Source organism: Cyprinus carpio, chromosome B10, assembly GCF_018340385.1.
Source record: "Cyprinus carpio isolate SPL01 chromosome B10, ASM1834038v1, whole genome shotgun sequence".
Lineage (NCBI taxonomy): Eukaryota > Metazoa > Chordata > Actinopteri > Cypriniformes > Cyprinidae > Cyprinus > Cyprinus carpio.
This window is the reverse complement of record NC_056606.1, coordinates 12,860,450-12,887,741: the sequence shown is the minus strand read 5'-3', so window position 1 is coordinate 12,887,741 and position 27,292 is coordinate 12,860,450. Positions and strand designations below refer to the sequence as shown.

General features: G+C 36.3%; 2 protein-coding genes across 2 annotated transcripts in view; one reads left to right on the top strand and one right to left on the bottom strand.

The window, feature by feature from the left end:
- Window positions 1–16,190, bottom strand: part of LOC109097991 (synaptojanin-1-like) — a 28,186-nt gene extending 11,996 nt beyond the window's left edge. The window contains 17 exon segments of the mRNA XM_042732589.1: window positions 4,442–4,631; window positions 4,734–4,874; window positions 5,071–5,155; window positions 5,290–5,481; window positions 5,801–5,824; window positions 6,660–6,816; window positions 7,476–7,628; window positions 7,738–7,819; window positions 8,143–8,318; window positions 8,464–8,560; window positions 10,392–10,453; window positions 12,866–12,949; window positions 13,511–13,736; window positions 13,944–14,211; window positions 14,710–14,796; window positions 15,026–15,173; window positions 16,059–16,190. Of these exon segments, the coding sequence (XP_042588523.1) occupies window positions 4,442–4,631; window positions 4,734–4,874; window positions 5,071–5,155; window positions 5,290–5,481; window positions 5,801–5,824; window positions 6,660–6,816; window positions 7,476–7,628; window positions 7,738–7,819; window positions 8,143–8,318; window positions 8,464–8,560; window positions 10,392–10,453; window positions 12,866–12,949; window positions 13,511–13,736; window positions 13,944–14,211; window positions 14,710–14,796; window positions 15,026–15,149 (2,148 nt within the window). The 5' untranslated portion in view covers window positions 15,150–15,173; window positions 16,059–16,190.
- Window positions 16,191–19,315: 3,125 nt separating this feature from the next.
- LOC109048722 (solute carrier family 46 member 3-like) lies at window positions 19,316–25,686 on the top strand. The gene is given in 6 exon segments (XM_042732588.1): window positions 19,316–19,454; window positions 19,662–19,866; window positions 21,377–22,241; window positions 23,231–23,314; window positions 23,567–23,723; window positions 24,345–25,686. Coding segments are annotated over 5 exon segments (1,392 nt in total). The 5' UTR covers window positions 19,316–19,454; window positions 19,662–19,677; the 3' UTR covers window positions 24,442–25,686.
- The last annotated feature ends 1,606 nt before the right edge of the window (window positions 25,687–27,292 follow it).

Genomic DNA, 27,292 nt, shown 5'->3' with positions numbered 1-27,292 from the left:
AATAGAAATATTTAGAAAAATGATCAATTTCTTCATTGTCACTTTCGAATGAAATTTTATATAACAATTTAAAGAGCAATTAAATATAATTGGAATTAAATTATATATACAAAATAACCTGTACCTGATAAGAATAACCTCGCCAAAATTAGCAAACTTGTCCAACAGGTCATCAATCAGTGGATCATCAAAGTAGTCATCAGGACCAGACGTGCAGAGAGAGACGAGGATGGTGCCATCTGGTGGACCCTGCAGGGCGATCACTTCCTTATACACCTGGTGTCTGGCCTCTGGATCCACCTCAAGTATGTCCACATCTATGATGGCCACAACAGGCCTGCAAGAAATAAATGTTAAGGGTACAAGAACAGCGATTGCTAAACTTAAAGTACCTGTGGCCCACACAAACAAATGCAAAATTTTAACAATTACTTGCAGTAAAATAAATACATCAATTAAAAAAAATGAATTGACTGCCTTCTGCAATACCACTAAACACATCGCTGGTGCAAACTTGAAAGTTGTTGTTCTGGTATTAGTCTCTCTCACCTGTGATCAGAGGTTTTGAGCTCTGCTCTGCTGTAATATTTGAGCTCTCCAGGGCTCCATGGATACTGATCTTCCTCATTCACTGGGGCTCCTACTACATTCAACTCCCAACTCTTCCACTGTAATACACACAGGCAGACCTTAGTCAAAAATTCTTCAAGGAAAGCGTAGTTTGTTGCTGCATTTCAAGTCTGTGGGTTGGTGGTTGAAGATATATTCATACTGTAATTCTCACCAGTTTTATCAGTTCCACTTCCTTCTCTTCCACGAAAGACACGTCAGCCCACTTTCTGGTGTCCGCACTTCACTGGTGTCAGAGTCCTCCCAAAACAGGTCAGGATTTGTAAGGGGGGGGCAAACCAGCTTCCCCTCTCAATAAAGCCTCCCCTTAAAAAACCTGAAATATGAATGTCAAAATAGAGAAATAAAAAAATAAGTGACGTTGACATAAAACGACTGATATAGCTGTTTTTTTCCCCTGATATAAATTTTGTCCAGCATTCTTCTGCTCTACCAGTTGATCTCCAGCAAATTCAGTGCATCCCAATTTTGTTAAGTCTGATCAGCTCCCTTTGTTCTCTCATTAGGAATATTTATTCTGTAGCTGAAGCTCTCCACCATCCAAGAAAACTATAATCATGCGAGTACAGGAGCCGTAACTAAAATAAATAAATAAATAGATTAATAACATATTTATTTACCTAACCCTAAAAAGTAATATGTTCTTTATTATGTCATATAAAAATCGCTATAAATAATTAATATTATATATTAATGGTCTATTATGGCTGCAAGTTAAGAACAAAAATAATAATTACTTTAAACATGTATTTACATTGCTTTATTTTGATTTGGATTATATAAAACAACAAGATAAATAACATAAATATGCTTTAATATTCAATGTATTTTGGAACATTAATAATTTATAAGCAGTAATATATAAGAATTATTATTATTAAAAGAACAAAGAATGTGGTTCACAACCGAAATAGAACCGAATAGATATTTCTTACATCATAAACAGAATTACCATGGGGAAGGAATGTTTTATGCATGGCAAATTTTACTTTTTATTGTAGTCGCCTGCTCCTCTCTTTGATCCGGTGATCGGTCAGGCAGCAAAGTGTGACGCACAATAAAGCAGATAAGCCAGTGAGGTGGAAGAGCATGTGCGCATAGCCAATACCCCCCCTTTATTACCAGTGGCTCCACACCCCATTCCAGTCTTTACTGTGCTCTACAGCAACATCCCTATGTCAGGAAAAACTTAATACACAATATGAAGATCTCTGCTAATAAATTCTAATCCCCTTTAAATAAGTATGAAATCACACTGATTTATCACACCAATCAGGAGGAAGCTCTGATAAATGGCCATGCTGGCGGGCGTATGAAGACTTAAACAGACAGACACCCACCAGCTGCCTCTGAGGCCAGCAGCACATACCTGTGGATCTCGTGGAGATGTTCTTCTGCAGCCCTGCAGCCCACAGCTTCTGATTAGTGGAAGCCACCGAGGAACAAAGAGAAGTTTAATAGTTCTCCCACAGGGAATGAGAGCATGACAAATATATTTAACCACAAAATACTGATTTTGAACGAAAAGCGTATTATGCAGCACATCACAACCACTGACAATCAGTACAAATCTTTGCTTCTGCTTACTACATAACTGCCAACCAGTGAACTTTGGAAATGTCTAACGCCAAGTTCTCCTTACCTTGCACTGATCGCGAGATATTTCCAGCATTCAGCTCCACCATTTCCTCAAAGCCACTAGCAAAGATGTCCACTGGGCTGGATTTTCCATCTGCACATGAAAACCTACAAAAGCCACTCCAAAGCATTTGTAACCTAGTTTTTTTTTTTTTTTTTTTTTTTGTCGCCTGACAGCTAGCGAACTCATTTCTTTGTAGAAAAGCATCATTTGCATTGACTTCTGTATCAACACATACCCTGAAATTCCAGGGTGGCCAGCCTCTAGGGGGGCATCCAGGAGCCACGTCATTGAGTGTGTGGTTGCAGACGCACACTAATGCCTCGCGGAACTGCTTCGGCCCCATTCACGTTCCCAGCACCACACACACTCTCTGATCTTTTTTGGGACGTGTGTACTGAAGCGGTTCCTGACATTATGCCCAGAAGCACTCTGGAGAGGGCTAAAAACAGATGCTGGGGTGAGATATTCTATCAAAACCTACATAAAATAACTCAATGAGAATATGAAATATGAATATGACAGTGCACAAAAAAAATGCAGAGCATATGACTTGTTGACTAAACCACTGAGACTACACACCAAACAGATGGAATTCTTTCCATGAAAGACAATAAGATACAACGATATTAAAAACAAGACAACACATGATGAGAAAAGAAAATACACACAGCCACAATTACCAGAGGCTTTCAAAAATAAACAGTGAGTTTTTGAAACAGGGAACCATAAACAGTTATGGATTTTATGGTTGGTCTGCATGATACTGGAAAAATCTGACTGTAAAATGGGCCTAGAGACTAACATTGTAAGCATTAAGGAGAAAAAAGATAGAACAAAGGGAGGGGGGAAGAAAGATAGAGGGCAAAAAGTCAGCCAAGTAGGACAGATAACAGAATTAGATCCTCTGTTCAACACCACTAATCTCACACCCAAAGCAGCCGGGAGCCACAGATTAGCACACTAGCATGAGGAAATGCATTCAGATCCAGATCCACATGATGAAATCAGTCCACTGCAGCATCCCATCCCCCCATAAGCCGTGACCACAAACACAAAATACCAAAGGTGGAGATGTTTGAAACCATATAACTCAGTAAAGTCAATATAATCGTAAATTCAATACAAGCATTTTGAAAGGTATTTTTAAATTGCATATTCTTTAGTAGGCAATGCATTTTACAAGATATTCATATTATGAATAGATTTTATATTCATATTTTTAATAGATTTATATTATAATTAATTATATTAATAATATTTTTCAATTTTTATAATGCATCTAAATCTGAATATATTTGTTTAAAGTTTTTTTCTAACACATGAAAAACACACTATGAATCTGTTTGTGTGAAATACTTTAACTTCATCATTGAAAAGAGTTTTCAGTATATAAACAATTATGGCTGTTTAACTATAAAAACAAATCATCATAAAATACAAAAGAACATAATGCACAATATATTATGAAACAATAAATATACTTCACAGAACATATTTTTAATAACTGTCCATAACTGTAATACCAATGTATACTTTATGTTCACAACACGGACATTTTTTTCATCCTGCTTTAAAATATTTGGTGTACTTTGTTATTTTTTATGAAGCATTTTTCCTCCCCCACACCCCTGGTTTATTTCTGACTCTGGATTGTGGTGTTGTAAATCGTAATTCATACAGGCTTTGCTGGTTGTGAGAAGGGCTCGTGCCTTATCTGCCAGGCTCACTGTTCAGGTGCTGCCCAGTCTCAGGATATCAATGGCTTCCCTGTTTAGAGGTGTCCAAAGACATAATCATGCGAGTACAGGAGCCGGCCCTAAAAATAAATAAATAAATAGATTAATAACCATATTATTTATTAATTTCTTTTAATATGTTTTTATTATGTCATATAAAAATAATAAATATTAATATATATATTAATACCTATTATAATGTAGTTAAGAACAAAAATAATAATTACTTAAACATGTATTATATTTGTTTTTATGATTTATATTATATAAAAAATAAATATAAATAATATATAACATGTTTAACATTCAAGGTATTTAAATATTAATAATTTATAAGCAGTAATATATAAGAATTATTATTATAAAAAGAAGAAGAATGTGTTCATAAACGGAACAGAACTAACAGATATTTTTTACATCATAAATGAATTACCATGGGGAAGGACAGTTTGCGTGCAATTTCATTGTAGTCGTCGTTCCTCTCTTTGACTGTCAACCCGGCAGCAAAGTGTGAGCACACAAAGCAGATGCTGGTGGTGTGGAAGAGCATGCGTATAGCCACACCCCCTTTATTACCAGTGGCTCCACCCATTCCAGTCTTTACTGTGTCTACAGCAACATCCCTATGTCAGGAAAACGACACACAATATGAGATCTCATAATAAATTCTAATCCTTTTAAATATATGAAATCACACTGATTTATCAATAATCAGTTGAGAATACCTGATAAATGGCGCATGCTGTGGGCGTATGAAGACGAACAGACAGACACCCACCAGCTGCTCTGAGGCCAGCAGCACATATTTGTGATCTCGTGAGATGTTCTTCTGCAGTTCTGCAGCCCACAGCTTCTGATTAGTGGTGCTACCGGAGAACAAAGAGAAGTTTAATAGTTCTCATAGGAATGAGAGCATGACAAATATATTTAACCACAAATACTGATTGAATGAAAAGTGTATTGCGCAGCACATCACAACCACTGGACCAAAGGAAATCTTGCTTCTGCTTACTATATAACTACAACCAGTGAACTTTGAAATGTCTAACGTCAAGTTCTTACCTTGCACTGACGATATTTCCAGCATTCAGCTCCACCATTTCCTCAAAGCCAATAGCAAAGATGTCCACTGGGTTGGATTTTCCATCTGCATGACAAAACCCACAAAAGCCACTAAAGTATTTGCACTAGTTTTTTTTTTTTTTTTTTTTTTGTCGCTGACAATAGCAACCTCATTTCTTTGTAAAGTATCATTTGCATTGACTTTGCATCAACACATACCCTGAAATTCAGGGTGGCCAGCCTTCTTGGGGGCATCCAGGAGCCAGTCATTGAGTGTGTGGTTACGAAACGCAATACTGCGGAACTGCTTGCCCCCATTCACGTTCCAAGTACCCACACACACTCTGATCTTTTTGGGACGTGTGTACTTGAAGTGGTTCTGACACATGCCCAGAAGCACTCTGGGAGAGGCTAAAACAGAAAGGGTGAGATATTCTTATCAAAAACCTACATAAAATAATCAATGAGAATATGAAATATGAATATGAAAGTGCACAAAAAGAAAATGCAGAGCATATGACATTGACTAAACCACTGACACACACCAAACAGATGGAATTCTTTCCTTGAAAGACAATAAGATACAACGTATTTAAAACAAGACAACACAGATGATAAAAAGAAAAAAAACACACTGTACAATGTCAGAGGCGCCAAAATAAACAGTGAGTTTTTGAAACAGGGAACCATAAACAGTTATGGATTTATGGTTGGTCTGCGTATACTGTACCTGACTGTAAAATGGGCTCAGAGACTAACATTGTAAGCATTAAGGAGAAAAAGATAGAACAAAGGGAGAGGGGAAGAAAGAGAGGCCGTTAGACAGATAACAGAATTAGTCCTCTGGTTCAACACTAATCTCACACCCAAAGCAGCCGGGAGCCACAGATTAGCACACTAGCATGAGGAAATGCATTCAGATCCAGATCCACATGATGAAATCAGTCCACTGCAGCAGACTAATCCCATAAACTGTGACCACAAACACAAAATACCAAAGGTGGAGATGTTTGAAACCACCTATAACTCAGTAAAGTCAATATAATCGGTAAATTCAATAAGCATTTGAAAGGTATTTTAAATCTATTCTTTAGTAGGCAATGCATTTACAAGATATTCATATTATGAATAGATTAATATTCATATTTTTAATAGATTTATATTATAATTAATTATATTAATAATATTTTTCAATTTTTTATAATGCATCTAAATCTGAATATATTTGTTAAAGTTTTTCTAACACATGAAAACACACTATGAATCTGTTTGTGTGAAATACTTTAACTTCATCATTAAAAGAGTTTTCAATATAAACAATTATGGCTGTTAACTATAAAAACAAATCATCATAAAATACAAAAGAACATAATGCACAATATATTATAAAACAATAAATATACTTCACAGAACATATTTTTAATAACTGTCCATAACTGTAACAACAATGGTACTTATGTTCACAACATGGGCATTTTTTTTTATCCCCTCGTTTTAAATATTTGGTGTACTTTTGTTATTTTTGCGAGCATTTTTCCCCACACCCCTGGTTAATTTCTGACTCTGGATTGTGGTGTTGTAAATCGTACCATACAGGCTGCTGGTTGTGAGAAGGGCTCGTGCCTTATCTGCCAGGTCACTGTTCAGGGTGCTGCCCAGTCTCAGGATATCAATGGCTTCCTGTTTAGAGGTGTCAAAGAAGTTGTTCTGAATGGTTCTGGTGACCGAGCGAGCTCCATCTTTTAGCTTTCCACCCTAAAGAAAGAAAAAAACAAAATCCAAACAAAATAGTTAATATAAAAAAGTCAAGGTCTGAAACATCAAAAAAACTCAGAACGAAACAAAACTTTCAAAACGAATTAAAACGCTCTATACAAAAAATCATTCTCAAAACAAAAAACAAAACAAACCAAACAAAACAAAACCAAACACAAAAGAAAAAACAAACAAACAAACAAACAAAAAAAACACATTCATTAACACGTTTTCAAAGGGACATCAAAGGAATACTTTTATTTCTTTGCTGCTAGCTAGATGAAGCCAGGGGTTTGAGGCCTAGTTGAAAGAGGTTTACAGGCTTTTATAACAGTCTATAAAAAGAGGCCTAATTAAAGTTGACAGCACTGCCAGTTACAGTAATCTTTCTCTAACACAAAAGATCCAACACAAAACAGAGCAGAATAAAATAAATACAGCATCACAACTCAAATTGACACAACTAGCTACCGTCAACTTACCACACAGGAAGAGGAACAGCCATAGGATAGCAGAGAAAAACAGCAGATTAAGACATATTAAGACAATCGTAAACTTAAAGGGTGAAAATGGCTCAGAAACACTTGTTTTTCTGCTCTCTGCTGCCTTTTGTGCTGTACTGTTTGTGTGTTTTACAAGACGACATGTACCTTAGCCTTGCCATCCAGAGCACCAGTCCCTGCGTAGATCTTGCTGATCGAGTCTCCATTGGTGGACCACATGGTGCGGAAAACCTCCTGAAAACGCGCCACCAGCTGAGGTTTCTCGGTCAGACCCATGTCTTCCAATTGTTTTGGAAGCATCTGAACACCACAGACATATTCCATAATGAATGAAAGACAAACAAATAGTAAAAATAAAAAAAAAAACTTCAAACTGTACTAAGAAAACAGAATTGTATCACAAACACACCTCAAGCGCAATGAAGGCCTGGACGCTGTTTGTTCGGTCCAAGCAGTCGAGACAATTGGAACGAATGGTCCCACTTTGACATCTGCAGTAAACAAAATTGTGTTGGACAATTTTATGAGCTAGTTTTGGTCATTTTGTGTCAATGTTTTATTAAATTTTGAAAAGAAAGAAATTTTGAAAAAAAATAAAAAATAAATAAAATAAAATAACTGACAAACAAACATGCATCCACCTCCCCAAAAAATTTATTCCTGCTTTAAAATACCCAGTGGCTATGAGAAAAACAGATCCATGTGTTTTTTAAGTATACACACAATGAATTAAATAAACAACCTAATGAAGAAAATGCTTTACTGTTCTATGATATTCCTCCACAAGTTGTGCTGGGATGCTATATAATCTCACCTCTGAATGCCCGCCTCTCCTGAGTAGTAGAAGAAACCACATTCCTCCAGAAACTTGTTGATCTGAGGTTTCAGGACACTGTTGAGCTTGTCAGTCTTCCCACCTTTAACCATCTGATGATAGTCAAAGTTCAACATTCTCACAGCGTTTGCATGCTCTGAAGCTTTCAGGTGACTCTGTGGGCGAAGATAAAGACAGTCTTTACACAGTAAAGAAAGCGAAACAACTGCTCTATGGTTTTGTCATACCTGAGGACTGAAAGACATCTTAAACTATGCATTGTAACCTGATCAACAGTAATATTTCCTGAATAACAATCACCTGGAATGCTTTGCTGAGCATGTGTTCACCCTCCTTCATACCCAGCAGGTTGATGATCACCTGTTTGCCATACAGCCTCCTCAGAGCACTAAAGTGTCTGGACAGGAAACATCACACAGGGTTCATACACATTCAAACCTTATTGAAAAAGAATAAATGAAAATTTTTGATCCAAAGATGATTTAAAAATGAGCCAAGGAAACAAGTGCTCAATAGACAATTAAGGATGTGGGTGGGGGGGGGGGGGGGTGAAAGCCTAACAACTGTGTTGTCTGCATCTACTTCCTCTCACCACGACCTGACTCAGCATTCCAGGGAACAGAGCAGTGACTCATGATGAAGAAAGAATGTCCATCATGCTCAGTGTGAGGAGCCAAGGCCGGAAAGGAACAAACCCTCCCACATATTTATGATAAGGCTTTCTTAATGCAGATTTTATTGTTTTAATCAACTTAATCTTGCACTGAAAATAAATAAATAAATAAAGATATATTATTGATGAGCACTGAGGGAGTATGTCTTAAGTGATTTTTAACCCACCCAAATGTAACAAATGCTTTAAAACAGGCTCACAAAGACTGACCTCTTCCAGTGTTTTCATTTGACTGAATGTAAGATTTTAAATAATATAAATAACAGGCTTAACTTTTTTTTTTTTTTTTTGAAAATACCTAAATATTAGGTAAATACATTTAAATTTAAATTATTATTATTTTTTATTAAATTTTAGTGTCACATTCTTATTTGCGATCAATAACATGTTTTATATCAGAAGAATTATAACAAAATTTATGTTTTTAGTTTTAGTCATTTTTTAGCAGTTCAACCTACTTTTTTTCAGCTAGTTCCCAGTGAAACAATTATCATTTTCTGTTGTAAGTTTTGAACATTTAAATGTTTCATCTAATATTCACATTATTTTATTTCAGTTTTATTTTGATTAATAATAAATCCATTTTAGTTACCAGCAATTATTTGCAATGCATTTTAAATATATATTTTGCAACTATGGTATTCCAAAAAAATAAAAAAATAAAATTGCTGTTATAAAGGTTGGATACGGTTAAGGAAAGGGACAGGCTTTAAAGGTATAGTCAGGTTTAGGAGTAGGTTAAAGGGTTTGTAGTTATCTCTATGTATAGATATTACAGATTAAATTACAAGCAGCTATTTTTTTTGGTTACACTTTATTTTAAGGTGTCCTTGTTACAGTGTAATTATATATTTAAGTACAGAGTAATATTAATTAACTACATGTACTTACTATTTTTATTTTATAAATGCATTGTTATTATAATAGTAAGTACATGTAACGTGGTAACACTCCAAATAAAGTTTTACCAAATATCTACAATGCAATAACATGCATTGTACGATTAATGATTATGATTAATTCAAATTTGATTACTGTACATTGTAGTTGTAAAGTGGGTCCATTATTTTCAGATGCATTTTTATGGTCAAATGATTATTTACAGACAATGAGTTCAGACTTGTGTTTATATCAGCAGGACTAAGGGGCTGGACATCTTGCGCTGCTTTTTCAGCATCTCATGCCATCAGTGCTGATCATGAGAAGTCTGCGTTTATAAGTCACCCAAGTTAAAAAAGTTAAACTTTTAAACGATCTCTCAAGACCCCCTGCTGCACTTCATCCAGCTGTTCTGTGTGTAATTGCTGCCTACAATTCCATCTGATCAGGCTCTGGTAGACCTTAATTACCCACCAACTTGCTGAAAATGCATCCTTAGACATGACTAAGCTTGCCCATCCAGACTGCGTTAAATAACAGGTCTGTTTGAAGCAGGGTCCGTACACTGCGCTAATGTCTGCTGGATCGCTTTCATCACACACTAACACTTGTGTCTGAGCCAGAACAGCTGGATACTAGAGCAAGCATCATCAGAGACCAGCAGAATCTTAATTACCTCTCAAAAGCTGGTGCGTTTGCTTCAAAACCACGGGACAGCTTAACACGATGAGATCCAACCTTTGTGAAAAGAGGAAAAAAAAGCAAAAAAGGAAGAATCGTTAGTTATTTCATTTTTGGTGCAAGAGGAAATTAAGGTGGCAGAAGGAAAAGAAGATGAGAGAGACAGCAAGAGAAAGACCACACAGGCCTGGCCCGCCTGCTGAGTTGAGCTGCGTTTGAAGATACAAAAAACATTCGCACAGAATAAAACAGCAGAACCATCTGTAATGATTTCACAAGCTCACTGAAGCCTAAAGATCTATCAGAGATACCGATCATACCAGGAAACACATGAATCCTGATTAGACAGTCGTGCTCTAGACAGAAATTTCAACTGCTAATGTTGGTTAGCTGCAGATTTTAATAGCTGCAGGAAGCTCCTTTCTAATAATGGTTTTCTATTTGTGTGACATCTGACTACATGCTTTCGCAACCTTCAGTATAACATATTGCGTTCACACCTACAACCATAATAGGTAAGCTATACAGAGGACTTTCCCATCTCTAGGCTATGACTAGCTTCTCATTTCCTGTAGTCTCATATAACTTGGTCACTGAAACAGTTACACCTTTGAACACAATTGGTTAGCGTTCTAGCCACAGGATTGTTGTTGTTGTTGTGTCTTCTAACTAGGGTGACTCTAAAATCGCCTTTATACAGTCAACATTTGATCTCTGTGCCTTTTGTTTAATTTATTTTAACCCAGTTTATTTCAACATTTTACACCAAGGGTCTTCAACAAGGGGCCTGCGACTGCACTGCAGATGGTCTGCCAATGTGAAGAACTATTTAAAAAAAAGTTTAACAAAAATCCAATAAGTTAACTTAAAGCTAAAACAACCAATTAAACATGTTAAATGTGCCCGTCCTACATTAAACATTGTATTATTTCTATACTATTATTTACACTATATACAAAATTACACGCTTATTATACTAAATAAGTGTGTATACTTATATTTATACTATATACTAAATTGCACTAAATTACACAATATACTAAATAAATGTGTATACTAATATTTATACTATATACTAAATTACACACTTATACTAAAACAGACATACAAATAATATTATATACACAAATATCAATAATCGGTAATTAAATACTTTCATATTATTCATTTCTATTTAAATGACTTTTTTTGTAATTTTGTTATGTCTTACATGATTTTTCCATTTTTACACTTTTTAAAAATATTTTTATTTTAGCTTTAATTTTTAATTTAATTTAATTATTTTGGTTTAGTTCTCATTTCTTTTTAGTACTTCAACTTATTTTATTTAAGTTAGTTGCCAGGGCAGAATTTCTAATTTTTGGTTTAAGTTGCATAAGTTTAAGTTTTTGCATCCAATATTTACATTTTATTTTATTTCAGCTTTATTCCAATTAATGAAAAATGATTAATAGTTTTAGCTTTTGGGGAACAACTACAACAACACTGAAAAAAATTAAATAAAATCATTCATCATTAAATATTTTAATGCAATGTTTTTACATTTGTAATATATTTAAATATGTTCATTTGTTATTTTTTATCAGTATGTATAAGATGGTCCCTGTTGTGCCTCTACATGCAACAAGGGGCCTGATATTTATGCTTTATTTAGAATCAGTCAGTCTGTCAGAGTCCCACTCAATTCTGTTTATTGCCTCTGCAGGTCCCTGCCATTAATATTTCATACATTCGGAATGGCAGCAGAGACTGGCTCATATTACCCTGAGCTTTCTGGGAGCAAAGAAAAAGTATCCTGTGGAGATTCTACTTCCTTTATTTTGCACCTAGCTTTGCACTGAAGACAATGGAATCCCGTTTAACCAATACCACTATGGCCTGAAGTGACACACAAGACCTTTCATTCAGGTTTGGTGGAAAGCTTTGAAAAACAGCTCAAGAAGGGTCACCTCACCAGCTTCCCACTAAAAGCAACAATGATAATGTCTATGCAATGTCAGAGGAAAGACACAGGCATTTCCAGACCTGCTTGCTGGCATCTTAACTTGATTTCACAAGAAGCCAATAGATTTATCAAAACCTGGATCCTTTCCAAAATGAGTCACGGTCGGTTTAGATGCAGCTTTCACCGACTGACATTGCACAAACTCTGAAGAACAGATCATCCACCAAACAAAACTAAACCTTTGATATACCAACTGTCGGTTCCCATGCTGTCCTTTTGGCTCTCGACTTTGATTCAGGTGCAACAAAATCCCTTGAAACGAGTGTTTCTGATAATATGAATAAAGGGGGTCAGCACTGGCCATGTGTGATGAAGTGGAAAAACAAAAAATAAGTTCATTATGATGAGTCAGCAGGAGCATGGAACTCCAGCAAGCTCAATTCAGTGGAGCGCAATGCAAATATTTTTCCTTGGTGTTATTTGAATACATGCATACATCATATTGATTCAAAGCTTTATTGTACCTGAATTCCTGGCTGCTCCCAGAACAGAGGTATTGACCCTCGGATCTGAATGAAGGAGGATACTTTGTCATCAAGGAAAATAACCTGTAGGGAAAACAAATAAAAGCTAAATCTTAGCCTTGACATTTAACCCTATGGTATTTCTCACTTAGAGGACTAATTGGAATGAATGTACAATATTTTATTTTAATAATATTTATTCTTTAATATTTTCTATTTTGAGGGGATTTCATGGTTCTAGACAATATTCACCTCTTAATTATGTACCATTTGTTTCTGTGTAAAATAATAAATAAAATAAAAATATTATTTTCAATTAATGCAGTTTTTAGGTTGAAAACAGAGCATAAGGATTAATGGCAGATTGGTACCCTGTAGTTGGAGAAATAAAGCAAATTTTTTTCTCATTTATTTTCTGTGTGATTATTTTTAAGACCATTTACAGTAGCCTTCTCTTATCATATCTGCATTTTCTGTGTTCATATAGCAAGTGCCACAAAAGTCAATTTAAAGTACGATGTTTCGTACCATTCCAGTGAAATAAAAAAAAGAAAGTAATTTTTTTTTTTCTGTTTAAAATGACTAAAGACCACCTGAGGGTTAAAGTTCAAAAGGTGACTTGCAAGTGACTCATTGTTGGCATACCTGCTCAGTCTCCACAAAGTTGGCCACCTGGCCGTCGTCATTTGTGCCTCGGACATTGAAACGGGTGCCTGCTCTCTCTGAGCTGAGCCGAGAGATCACGCAAGCTTTGGCCTGCTTGTGCCCAGCATAGATGGTGCGGATCTCCACTCCGCCACACATCAACCTCAGCAGCCAGTCATCACAGTTAACCCCATAATGCTTGAGATGGAGATGAAGGGACTGATTCCTGTGAAGCCGTTACATAATTACATAAGCATTACATCCATTTATTATCCACTGATTAAATTTAACATTCTCAATCGGTGACATTTTGTTGGAAACATTGTGCACATATAAAACAAACCCTTAAAGGCAACTAAAAATGCATTTTTCAAATAAAATGGTATTTATATTTAATGGAAAAATATTTCGACACTGAATCAAAAATACCCACCAGAAAAAACGATTATCAGATGTGTCTTCTCTGATTCTCCGGTGCGCGTTCAAGCTGAGGTCCAGACTCCCTCCGGTGGAGGACCAGGCGAAATAGAAGTTACCAGAGTTTAAGACCTTTCTGACATCAGCGATGCGGTCCTCATCTGAGGGGTCGTTTTTCAGAGAGACAAAGTCGGTGCCAGTTACGCGAAAAACTTCTGAATCCTGGACTTTTCCCACTGAACTGCAGCCTGTTACGACCACCAGGCTGTGGAGCATAGAGTCCCCTTTGGAAGAAGAATGAAGTGGATTCAGAGCTTAGAGTTTGTAGATTATGCACATTTTGTAACCACATATTTAAAATGTGCAAGTTCATAATTAGTTCATTGAAAAACCCATTTGTTTTGGCCCCTTATTTAAATATTGCGGTGGATAAGTCTCAATGTCTATGCTGTTTCCTAAAAACTTAAAATATGACAGTGAAAATATTATATACACTTACAAACTCAAACAATGGCTATCCTTGTAGTTACACTGTAATTAGTGACTATATTTGTACAAAAACTGCTTGATAACATAATGCGCATTTACCTTTCGTAACTTTTGTTTTGCTTTGAATCTCAGTGTTTTGGTAATATTTCTGCTCTTCTTATCCTCAAAACGATCAGTTTTTTTTTTTGTTTTTTTTTTTAAATCTGGCGACAAGGTTGATTTGTATTTGTTGTGATGACAAACACAACTGGCAAATCCAAAAAAAAAAAAAAAAAAAAGCTGAGAAACTGTACCAAGGTTAAGACGCAGAACTCCCAGGATCCCATAAGCATCCAGCATCTTGGTGTACGCGGTCTTGATGGTCTCCTTCTCTGCCAAAGCTGTGGATGACATCAAAACATTTACTTAAAAAAACCACATGCCATATTTATTGATGATTTATAAATCTCCAAAACAGTTTTATATGCAAATAGGTAATATTTAAGCCATCTTGCTTAAGTTCTGTGATTCAAAGGTATATGTGGGAAAATATGAAAAAATGAAAAAAATTTCATATTTAAAATTAATAAAAAAAAATAAGTACTAAAAAGGGTATATGAACAGCCTTACACAGTACAGCAACGGCTCCAGACTCGAACATCAGGCATTCCTCTCGATTTCTGGTCTCCACAATCACGCTGTACGGAGGTGGATCCAGCTTATGATAAATACGATAACCTTTACTGAATGCCATGACTCGACACAACCTGTTTCAGCCCTGCATAAGAAAAAAAGAAATACCATTTACTATGAAAACATACCATATGAAGGAAATGCCACAGGGGTTACCATATTCAAACCCTAAACCGCCTGCAGGTTCAGATAAGAAGGTGCATCAAATGTCGCTTCAGGCAGAAAACACAATTCAAAGTGTATTATTAATGCATCCTGTCATAAACCATTGACATAAGAGGAAGGAAACTGACTTGCACAATTCGGGATTTTGTACATACACAATTTCGTTGCTAAAAATACACTCTTAAGATTGCAATAAAATCATGCATGTTCAGCGCATTATATGAAAAGAAAGACAACAAGATGCTTACAAACAACATGTTAGATATGCTGTATTTCAGCAACACGGCAGCAATGGATAGAGAACGAACCCAAGTCCCAAGCAACGAGTTAAAATGTCCGACTCAAATGAAATAAATCGTGCAGAAAGAGAGGATGACAGGTGCTCATCACAATGCCACACCACATACAATCAGATCTGCAGCCCAAATATAAGAGAATGTTTACAATTCATGCACCCACAGACAGGCTGTCTAACCTTGGGCCACTGTCTCAGCTTGAGGCTGAAGGTTAGTACACATGAGATTAACAATCATCCATATGATAACTAGAATGAAGACGAACAGGCCCCGCCGGCCATTTATCTGTCAAAATCAACAGTGACAGCGCTAAAAGCCTTATCACAACCAGCACTAACGGCTAATGTTAGCCGGCTAGCTCCCCATCGCCTTCCTGAACCATAAAAACAGACATTTAACTGATAACAGCGCCGCAATATGTGCGTTTACACGTTAAACCTACAAACGTAATGCATCAGTATTCATTATTCATTTATGACGATGGTTGGTAAAGAGATGGTCTTGTGTACCTGTCAGAGTTGTGTCTGTCTCCTCCGGGTTGGAGATCGTATAAGGCTAGGAACAAAATGATTAGCGGGGCATGTAGTTCAAGCACAGAAATACAACCGGAACCTAGAAAGGACAACATGAGTACTGTCTGTGGTTACGCCCCGGATCGCTTCCGGGATCTTAAGGTGTGCACTGATTGGCCAGATTTGTGTCATGTGAGGTAGGAAGTCTAAATACTGACGGACAGTCTATGGCGCTATCAAGTAAATCTTTTGTGTGTGTGTGTGTGTGTGTGTGTGTTAATAAAATACGATAAAATGACACAAAACTCTGGCAAAACGTCAGTCAAGTCACTGAAGACGAATTTTTATGTTTTGTTTGGGGTTGTCGAGTAGCAATATGAACATTTATGCTTCTATGCAACTTTTTTTTTCCTTTAGTTTTTTGATATTCTATCCGTAAATGTAATGTATTAAAAAGTAACACCCTTTTTCTAAATTTCAAAGAGGTATTCGGATTCATATTACTTTTTATACACCTCCTTAATAAAAGCTAAATAATGGAACGCATGCTTACTTGATAGTGTTTTTATATGATGCCTGTTTTTAGTTATCCATATTTTGATCGATGGGCTGTTGCCTGTTGCATGTAAGTGATTCATATAACGTTTATTAGGCATCTCTATTTCTGATTGTATACTAGCACTTATTTACAGTTCCCTATCAAAAAAACATAATATTTTAAAAAATTTCAACACATTCTATGTACAGGTCCTTCTCAAAAAATTAGCATATTGTGAAAAAGTTCATTATTTTCCATAATGTAATGATAAAAAATAACCTTTCATATATTTTAGAATCATTGCACACCAACTGAAATATTTCAGGTCTTTTATTGTTTTAATACTGATGATTTTGGCATACAGCTCATGAAAACCCAAAATTCCTATCTCAAAAAAATTAGCATATTTCATCCGACCAATAAAAGAAAAGTGTTTTTAATACAAAAAAGTCAACCTTCAAATAATTATGTTCAGTTATGCACTCAATACTTGGTCGGGAATCCTTTTGCAGAAATGACTGCTTCAATGCGGCGTGGCATGGAGACAATCAGCCTGTGGCACTGCTGAGGTGTTATGGAGGCCCAGGATGCTTCGATAGCGGCCTTAAGCTCATCCAGAGTGTTGGGTCTTGCGTCTCTCAACTTTCTCTTTCACAATATCCCACAGATTCTCTATGGGGTTCAGGTCAGGAGAGTTGGCAGGCCAATTGAGCACAGTAATACCATGGTCAGTAAACCATTCACCAGTGGTTTTGGCACTGTGAGCAGGTGCCAGGTCGTGCTGAAAAACGAAATCTTCATCTCCATAAAGCTTTTCAGCAGATGGAAGCATGAAGTGCTCCAAAATCTCCTGATAGCTAGCTGCATTGACCCTGCCCTTGATAAAACACAGTGAGTGGACCAACACCAGCAGCTGACATGGCACCCCAGACCATCACTGACTGTGGGTACTTGACACTGGACTTCAGGCATTTTGGCATTTCCTTCTCCCCAGTCTTCCTCCAGACTCTGGCACCTTGATTTCCGAATGACATGCAAAATTTGCTTTCATCCGAAAAAACAAAGTACTTTGGACCACTGAGCAACAGTCCAGTGCGCTTCTCTGTAGCCCAGGTCAGGCGCTTCTGCCGCTGTTTCTGGTTCAAAAGCACACGCCTGTGCACGGTGGCTCTGGATGTTTTTCTACTCCAGACTCAGTCCACTGCTTCCGCAGGTCCCCCAAGGTCTGGAATCGGTCCTTCTCCACAATCTTCCTCAGAGTCCGGTCACCTCTTCTCGTTGTGCAGCATTTTTTGCAACACTTTTTCCTTCCCACAGACTTCCCACTGAGGTGCCTTGATACAGCACTCTGGGAACAGCCTATTCGTTCAGAAATTTCTTTCTGTGTCTTACCCTCTCACTTGAGGGTGTCAATGGTGGCCTTCTGGACAGCAGTCAGGTCGGCAGTCTTACCCATGATTGCGGTTTTGAGTAATGAACCAGGCTGGGAGTTTTTAAAAGCCTCAGGAATCTTTTGCAGGTGTTTAGAGTTAATTAGTTGATTCAGATGATTAGGTTAATAGCTCGTTTAGAGAACCTTTTCATGATATGGTAATTTTTTGAGATAGGAATTTTGGGTTTTCATGAGCTGTATGCCAAAATCATCAGTATTAAAACAATAAAAGACCTGAAATATTTCAGTTGGTGTGCAATGAATCTAAAATATATGAAAGTTTAATTTTTATCATTACATTATGGAAAATAATGAACTTTTTCACAATATGCTAATTTTTTGAGAAGGACCTGTATGTTGAATAAAATGTAAACAGTGACTTTAATTTGAATTGGGCCATTATGGGCCGTGGGGCGCCCTCTTCAGACCACAATTAATTATAGTAATAGGTATGGATTTATTTTTTCACGTCCATTTTTTTTCAGTTCGGTCATAGATCCCTCCCATTTCTTACGCCTACTCAATATTAACGTAACATTTAGAAAAAGGGAATATTAATACTAATACTTATACTAATACTAATACTGTATTGCAGTGGTTCTCAACCACAAAATCAACTATGATAAGAAAAACGTAATTATATAATGTAAATAATATATTTTTTCTTATTTTATTTTATTATCTGGACCAGAACACAATCAATATCTAATTATTCAACCGCAAGAATCAAATCAACACCTAAGATTTCAATTATAACACAACAAATATGCAACTCTGTGAAAACGTCAATATCCTGCAATAGATAAATGAATGAATGAATAAATAAATAAATGTAATTGAAATAAAATAGCTACAAAACATTCTGAAAAATATTAAAATATATGCAATTTTAAATCCACACGCAATTGTTTTAATGGTTTTGCACTTTTTGATGTATTAATTATAATACATTTACACTTAGTCATTTAGCAGACGCTTTTATCCAAAGCGACTTGCAAATGAGGACAAATGGAAGCAAATAATAGCCTACATCAAAAGGTGCAAAAGAAAACCCGTAAAAATGCAACGAAAGGACTGTTTCACCCATATATATGTGCATATGTAAAAATGTACATGTTTATATCTGTGGTTATGGATATGCACAAATGGTCACCCCTCCCGTCCATAGCGATGCCCATATAGCGATTTCACAACTCAACCCGCCTATACGAGGTGATTGGCAGCCTCACCAGCCAATGACTTGCATTCCTTAAATTCAACTGACCAATCAGCTTCTCCAGGGCAGGAAACCGGCGTTTCATAAGGGATTATGATCAGTCATGTTTCACAAACAAAACAGAGAAGACTGTTTAACTGTTACATTGATTACAGAAGAGTCTCAGCAGTAGAAATTAATTTCTGATGTATTCTTTTGAACGAAGAAGTAAGTCTACAATCTGTTTGCACAAGTGAGCTGTAAGCAGACTGGTAGTTGTCTAAGGTGGTCAGTAGTGTGACAGTTTTATTTGAGCTCTCATGCAACTTTCGTCTTGAAATTTGATGTTTAGTGTTGAATTATGTACATTAGGTCTACAGTTAGTCTGATCGTGCAGACTTGTGCAATTGTCTGTTTTTCTCTTGGCTTTTGCAGACACATCCTCGACACAATGAAGAGACTGTACTTCATCGAGCCGATCGTCGCGATTTACGCGTTTGCCAGTTTTATGGTTTATCCCCTCGTGCAGCAGTATGTGTATCGCAGATTGTGGCTGGAGATCACAAACTCTTCTTACCCCGTGTCCGACAACACTTCCCAATGCGCCGCCAACAGCACCAGCCACAGCAGACAGCAAGATGTGAGTTACGCCACCCCAGTAAAGATAGTTTGCGGTTTGATTTCTGTTGGCTATAAATACGCAGTGCGCTGTCATAGACATGCAAATAATACCCAATATCATTCTCCATGATTTGAGAATTCAGGTGACGCTGTCCCTCGGGCCGAAATCAGTTTTTTTCGTAGTGACTCTTAATTTTATAATGCCTATAGCTCAAAACTTCACCAGGTTGATCTGTGAATTTATTCACAGCAAAGCTCTTGCTAAGTCCGCTAGTAAGGAATGTGAAAGAAAGTCCTTCACGTCTATTACCAATAAACACCCAGACTGCTGGAATACAAAAACATTGTTTTTTTTCCTTGAGTACATGGCTTCAATATTCTGATTTTCCAAAGTTTCACAGTATAGCTTTTGTCAGTTAACCCTTCCCTGATCTCTTAACTTTTCTGATCTGAAAAAAATTCACAGTGCAGTGTTGGTCAGTTTATCCTTCCCTGAGTCAGAAACATCACTATTCTGATTTGTGAAAATTTTCACAGTTCACTACAGGTCAGCTGACCCTTCCCTGAGTCAATAACATCACTATTCTGATCTGTGAAAACTGACCCGAAGTGAACCGTGAAAGTTTTCACAGATCAGAATAGGGATGTTAATGACTCAGGGAACTGTTATCTGACCATAACTGCAAAAATAAAACTGCACTGTATGAATTAAATATACTGATATGACTAGGCAATTATGAAAGCTCCATAATGTGACCTTTTGTGAAATGTTTAGCTTGAAAAATATGCTTGTGCTGCCTTTTTTATATATAAATTTGATTTGATGGTATCATATTCCTATTGCTATTGTTGTTATCAATTGTTATTGAGTGACAACAATGAACTTTTATAAGTAACTATTGTAAATCTGTACATTAAATTGTCTGGGATACTTCATTGTGATTGGTCCATAGCTGAGCTCAGCAGTATATATTTATCAGAAAGCAGTAACATTTCTAAATAATGACTGGCTGTTGTCTATGGAAACACTATTTAACAAACCACTCATTCGGGAAACCATGTCTCCTGTGCTGGTGTTCTGTTTCTGTGCATGCAGAGACAGACAGAACACTAATAAGTAAGTAAATGCTTGAATACTTAATGAGTAAATTAATAACTCATGAAATAAATATTTCATGTCCATGTTTTTATTATCTACTTAATAAGTGTGTAATAAATGGTACAACATACAGTCAAACTGTCATTATTTCCAAATTAAAAAGTATTGATCACCCCTGTCAGGGTTTGTTTTATATCCTGTAAATATAGTGTGAGTTACACCTGTTGTTGCTTTAGAGGGCAGTCTGTATTAGTATAGTTTTGGTCATTGATACTTAAGGAAACACATCTGTGTTTCATTTCCTCTTTCTTTTTTTCTTTTTATAGCTTTTCTTATTTGGACCAGGAATTGCAACAGACGTCATAAGATACATATGCAGCCACAGTTTTGTGTGCCACATGTGTTTCATTTATTTTGCTCTGTTTTTCAGGAGGTTCAGAAAGCAGCTTCTCTGTTCTCCATGTACAGTGATTTATCTTCCATGATCCCCAGTCTCATAGTGACCCTCCTCCTGGTGGCCTACAGCGATCAGCGCGGCCGAAAGATCACTATTATTATGCCCCTCATTGGGTCTCTGATCTACACGCTTTCATTCCTGGCGGTCTCCTTCTTCGAGCTCAACCTCTACCTCCTCATTGCCGCCAACTTCGTAAGTGCCCTCTTTGGGGGTATCGGCACCATGCTAGGCGGCTGCTTCTCATATGTGGCCGATTTGTGCGAGGACAGCAAGCAGAAAACTCTTCGCATGGCTGTGGTGGACATGATGATTGGCTTGTTGGCCGGTGTGGCGTCAATCTCCACTGGCTACTTCCTGCATGCAGTCGGGTTCAATTGGCCTTTCTTCACGTCTGCCATATTTCTGGTGGTTAACTTGCTATATGCCATCTTCATTCTGGAAGAAACCAGGGTGATTGACCAGGCAGAGACTGTGGATTGTTGTCGGGCCATGAAGAAACTTGTATGTGGTATCTACAACTTGTTTGCAGGAGGCAGTAAAAAAAAAAAAATTATTCTTCTGCTGATTGTCACCACTCTCTCCTCCTGAGCTTTTGTCAATACGGGGGGTCTGTCCATGATCACACTTTACGAACTCAATGAGCCGCTGTGCTGGAGCGAGATCCTCGTCGGCTATGGCGCCGCGGCCAGCACCTCCATCTTTATCACTAGTTTTGTCGGTGTGTATTTGTTCTCCCTCTGTCTGCCTAACCCTGCCATCACCTTCATCGGGATGCTGTCAGTCGCTATAAACATGTTCATGACGGCCTTCGCAAAGACCACGCTCATTATGTTCCTCGGTGAGCATGAACATACACAGTCCAAAATTCATTTTAGAAAACCCTATTCATATATTATATATTATTAGTTTTTTAGTAATTAGGATACAGCATTTACCATGTTAGGTATTACTTTAGATATTTAATAGTCAATAGTTTAATAGAAAAAATTACAAGGGCAGAAAGTTTGCATATATTTGTGTCTTACCAAATTCTTACACACACACACACTTAGAACACAAATGTAGTTACACTGTGTTTTTTTATCATATTATATATTTTTTTATCAAACTGCAAAATGAATGTACATTTTTCCTTTTCTACATTATAATCTTATGCCTAAATTCACTCGTAGCTTAAAAAAGTAAGTTTAGACTTAAAATAATAATATTCTTTTTATTTATCAGCTTTGACATGAAACAATTTGTTGTATTGACCATAAGTTTAATATTGTTGCAGTTTAGTTTTTTTTTGTTTAAAGTTAGCTCCAACAATTAAGGAAAAGAAAAAATAGATACTCCTTCAAAAATGAATAAATCAAAGAATTACAATTTTTACAATACGTCAAATGAATTGTATACGTGTATACTTCTCACAGCTCAATTTTGCTCTTAACATCTGTTCAAAGTGGTATATATGGAACACTGCATATGCTATTGTATGTTGAAGATTTATAAAATTAATTATTTTATCAAACTTATTATGTGTACAGTAATACAATGATAAAGTTTGATTAATTAACTTCTTTGATAACTGAACACAGTTGTACTGGCAACTGTACTAAAGTGTTAATGGATTTCATTATCAGATATTATCAGCAATCTGTATGTTGTAGGTTGGAATGTTTTTTTTTTCTTTGTAAGTTAGCTACATAAATTAGTTCATTCCAACATGGAATAAAAGACAGAGTGAGCTCTAAATTTGTAGCCATGTAAAATAGGTGAAAATGTATGTAATTCTGGAAGTCTTGTTCGTTTAGTTAATGTGTGTATTGATGTGTTTACTTACAGTAAGGGTTCCTGCTATGTTTGCCATCATGCCGTTCCCTGTCCTGCGTTCGATGATGTCAAAGGTTGTCTCAAAGTCTGAGCAGGGTGAGTAACTCTGAAAATCACCGTTCCAAACCAAAAGTCCTTATTCAGTGAGTTGTCGGCTCTTCTCAGCTCAAGAATATGTTTTTGTGTGTTTTCTTTTGTTTCTTTCGAATTGGTGTTCCATTTAAGGATCCTTATGTGAATGTTTTTTTTTTTTAGTTTGCTCTTTAACCCTGTATGTATGCATTCCTCCTCTTTTTGAAGAGACAATCATATCAGACTTTTCTTTGTTTACCCTTCATGTTTTCTCAGGAGCACTCTTTGCCTGTGTGGCCTTTATGGAAAACCTGAGCACTAATGGATCCTCTGCGGTTTTTAGCAGAATCTATGCGGCCACCGTGGCATGGTGTCCTGGCTTTATCTTTCTGTTGGGTGCTGGACTCTGTATCATTCCCATAAGTCTATTAGGGTAAGAGCTGCACTGAAACAGAACCTGTTATTGATCTTTATAATGCTGAAATGTCTAAACCATGCATTTAACACCACTTTTATGTGCATTTTACCAACACTGTGCATTTTAACAACAATTTTCGCTGACTATATACTAGTCAGGACATTATAAATAAAATGTATTATTGTATTATTATTATTATTTTAAATAATGTGTTTTTGAGAGGCTTCATAAATAGGTATAAAATTAATTTGATAATTTTAAATGAAAAATAAAAACACCAAAATCTACATTAAATCAGTTTTAAATGCTACAAGTGAATTTCATCATATCATTATATTATACAAAAAGAAAAACAGATATATATTTTGAGATTTAAAAAAAGATTACATTAAACAGTGTTATTAAATTATTAGTGTTTTTAAAGCAGCAACCTGGTAGGTCTCAGAAATGGGTTATTCCTAACTTTTCACTGATGTGGTTCTGTGGTCTGTTTTGATTAATAGGCTGTAGTTCCTCATTCTTAAATGCAAGCTAAGTCTTACATGTCCTCTTTCACTTTTTGTATCTGCTTGTATTTGTTGTACTTGGGTGTTGGCTAAGAATGCTGATTCATTCTGACTTTGTGTCCCACTCCAGCATCCTTAGGTGTTTCCATTCATTGGATTCTAATGACACTCAAGCACTCTTATCAGAAGATGGGACTGAAGCCTCACGTGACCCACCTGTAGCTTAAAATCAACAGGAGTTTGGATACCTCATGGTTCCTCTGTGTGGTTCTTAACATTTCATCATACCAGCACATGTGGGTAATCTGTTCAAACCTGTGTGTATTTTTAGTATTTCGAGTCGCTGCTGTGAAATATGCAGTTTTGCTGAAATGCAGTATTATGGTGGTTTTTGAAGGGAACAGAACTTTATTTTTCTAAAGGGAAATTTTGTGAAAGAGGAAGTATTTTTTTAAATAATAAGAATAATAATTTCATCAAAAAACAAATTTATATATCCTTAAGGAAATACCAGTCACTTGCAAGGCAGCAACAAAACAGTAACAGTTAGGTTAGTTTACGTTAGGCTTTGATTCTGTTTTGTCCACAAACAAGAATGTAGTAAATGTGAAGGGTATCTATAAATGACAAGACCAATCACAATTCAGTATGCAAATACAACAATTGAATGTTTGAGGAATATCAGTACATTGCTGCCTTACTAATATAAAGTTTGGGCTGATCTGCAATACATTTGTGTTTTGTTTAGACAAACATTTACTATAGATTTATAAGGTATATAAAATTGTATTTTATAAAGCATAAGATTTAGGATGCATCTTTATAGTGTTTTAAAGTGGTCTATGCTATTCTAAGTGTGGCAAGGTTTTTATTAGTCTCATATTTGCACAGATCTGAGTCATGAGCAATTTAGCCAATAAGTTCTGACCTGCCATTGACTGTCTGTCATCTGAAACAAGGTAAGATACATAAACTGGTGTAGATCAGTTTACTTTGTTTGAAGGCTTAGCTGTGAAAAAAAGTGATTTTGGAGGACTGGGCAGATCAGTCAGTTGATATTTGTACTTCTCTGCCTGTACTTGTGCTCCTACACACACAAACATACACATTCCCAACAGGAATGCGTACTGAACCACTGGGGAAAAAAAACCTAGTTCACCTCTTTCATTTACACAAACATGCTTAAACCCAAATAAGTTTGGTAACTTGTGTGCAGTTGTGATGTTTTGTATATGAATACATAAAGTTTCTATTATGAAATGTAATAATATAAGGGATTACTGTCTGTTAACTTTACAGCATGTAAAACCTACTGATGTGTTATTTGAAACATTTAAATTGTGCTTTCCGGGCTTGGAAATTATCCGGTTCTAGAAATTATTATTATTATTATTATTATTATTGTTAATAATCAGTGCCTAATTCTATTGCTAATATAGCGTCTGCTAAATAAATAAATATAAATTCAGTAAATAGTTCTTTGTGTGTGTAATTTAACATTTTATGCAGTAGATAAATATGTGTAGAAATGATTTTACATTGTGCGCTTTATCATTTTGGCCTGAAGGTGGCAGTATATATACGCATATAAATATGGCAGTATAGGCTAGTCTTGGCACCGTTTTAAATTTTATTGAGCTTGAACTTTTTCACTGAACGTCAAGATGGTAAGAACTTTATATACACCCGTGATATATGATTGTATGTTTTAACAGACTAAAACACACTTCTAGTACAATGCAATGCTAAAGTTTTTAAAAAGAGTCACAAAGCAAAAGTGGAATATATATATATATATGATGCAATACATTCCTGCTATCCTGTGTATAAATGTAGAAATCCACTGACGTCTTTCCTGTCACACCTCCCTGTGGATTTGATTACCAAACCCCCTTTAGATTTTGACGTGATGAGAGGTCAGTGATCTGCAGCTCTTCGTAATTGTGCAGTCAGGTTGTCTGCTGAGTGAAAGTATGATAAATCTGAAGTGGAGGAGCGGTGGGCTTCTCTGGTTTCCAAACTGAGGCTCCACACCGCTGACTCCACATGATCTACCTCACCACAGTCTGCCGTCTCCCCCACACCCTCTGTTTATCTCCCTCTCTCATTTCTCTCTCTTTTAATCTATGTATTTCTGCTGTCTCCCCTTTCCATGCACTCCCAGCCCCCATATTCAGACACATTCTGTTTTATTTCATCTTTATTCAGCTGCATAGGCACACACACATGTCTGATTCACAACCCCTTGAACCGTTTGTGGTTGGCTAAGCCAGATAACGCTCGCACCCACACGCCACCCAGGGATGAAATGCATCCACGCTCCTAACAAACAGTTGGACCCTTCTCTCAGCGGACACATCTGGGGCTTGTTGGACACAGATGTTTGTGCAGGCCCACGCCCCACTTCAGGGGTTACAGCCACATGCTGAACAGCTTGTGTCATATAAGGTAATGTGAACCTTGTTTGCAAGCAATAACTTAAAGGGATAGTTCATCCAGAAATAAAAATTAGATAGCTACCTACCCTCATGTCATTTCAAAACAGTGAGACTTTTTCATCTGTGCAACATAAAAGAAGATATTTTGAGAAATGTCTTGATGTTTTCTGTTGTCTATTCATTCAAAGTTAAGGTGATAGTTCACCCAAAAATGAAAATTCTGTCATTAAATACCCTCATATTGTTCCAAACCCATAAGACCTTCATTCATCTTGGGAACACAAATTAAGATATTTTCACAATGGTCATATTTATGGCAGTACTGTCACCAAGGTTGCATCCAAATACCCTACTTTTCTACGGAAGAGGAGTTGTGACCAGGTAACAGAAATACTCTATGTTGTAAGAACATTTTGCTAACGTTTTTATTAAGTCAAGAAAATTTTAATCTAGTTTTATAGGTTTTTTAAGTTATTCCTGGTTATTCAAATGTTACAGAACTTTCAATTTTGGCATTTTGCAAACAATATGGGAACATTATGTTTGTTTGTGCTCTGAATAGTAACATTTAAAAAAAATTAAAAATACCGAAAGTTAAACTAAACCGTGTCAGAATAAACCTACCATGAACAATGTAGAA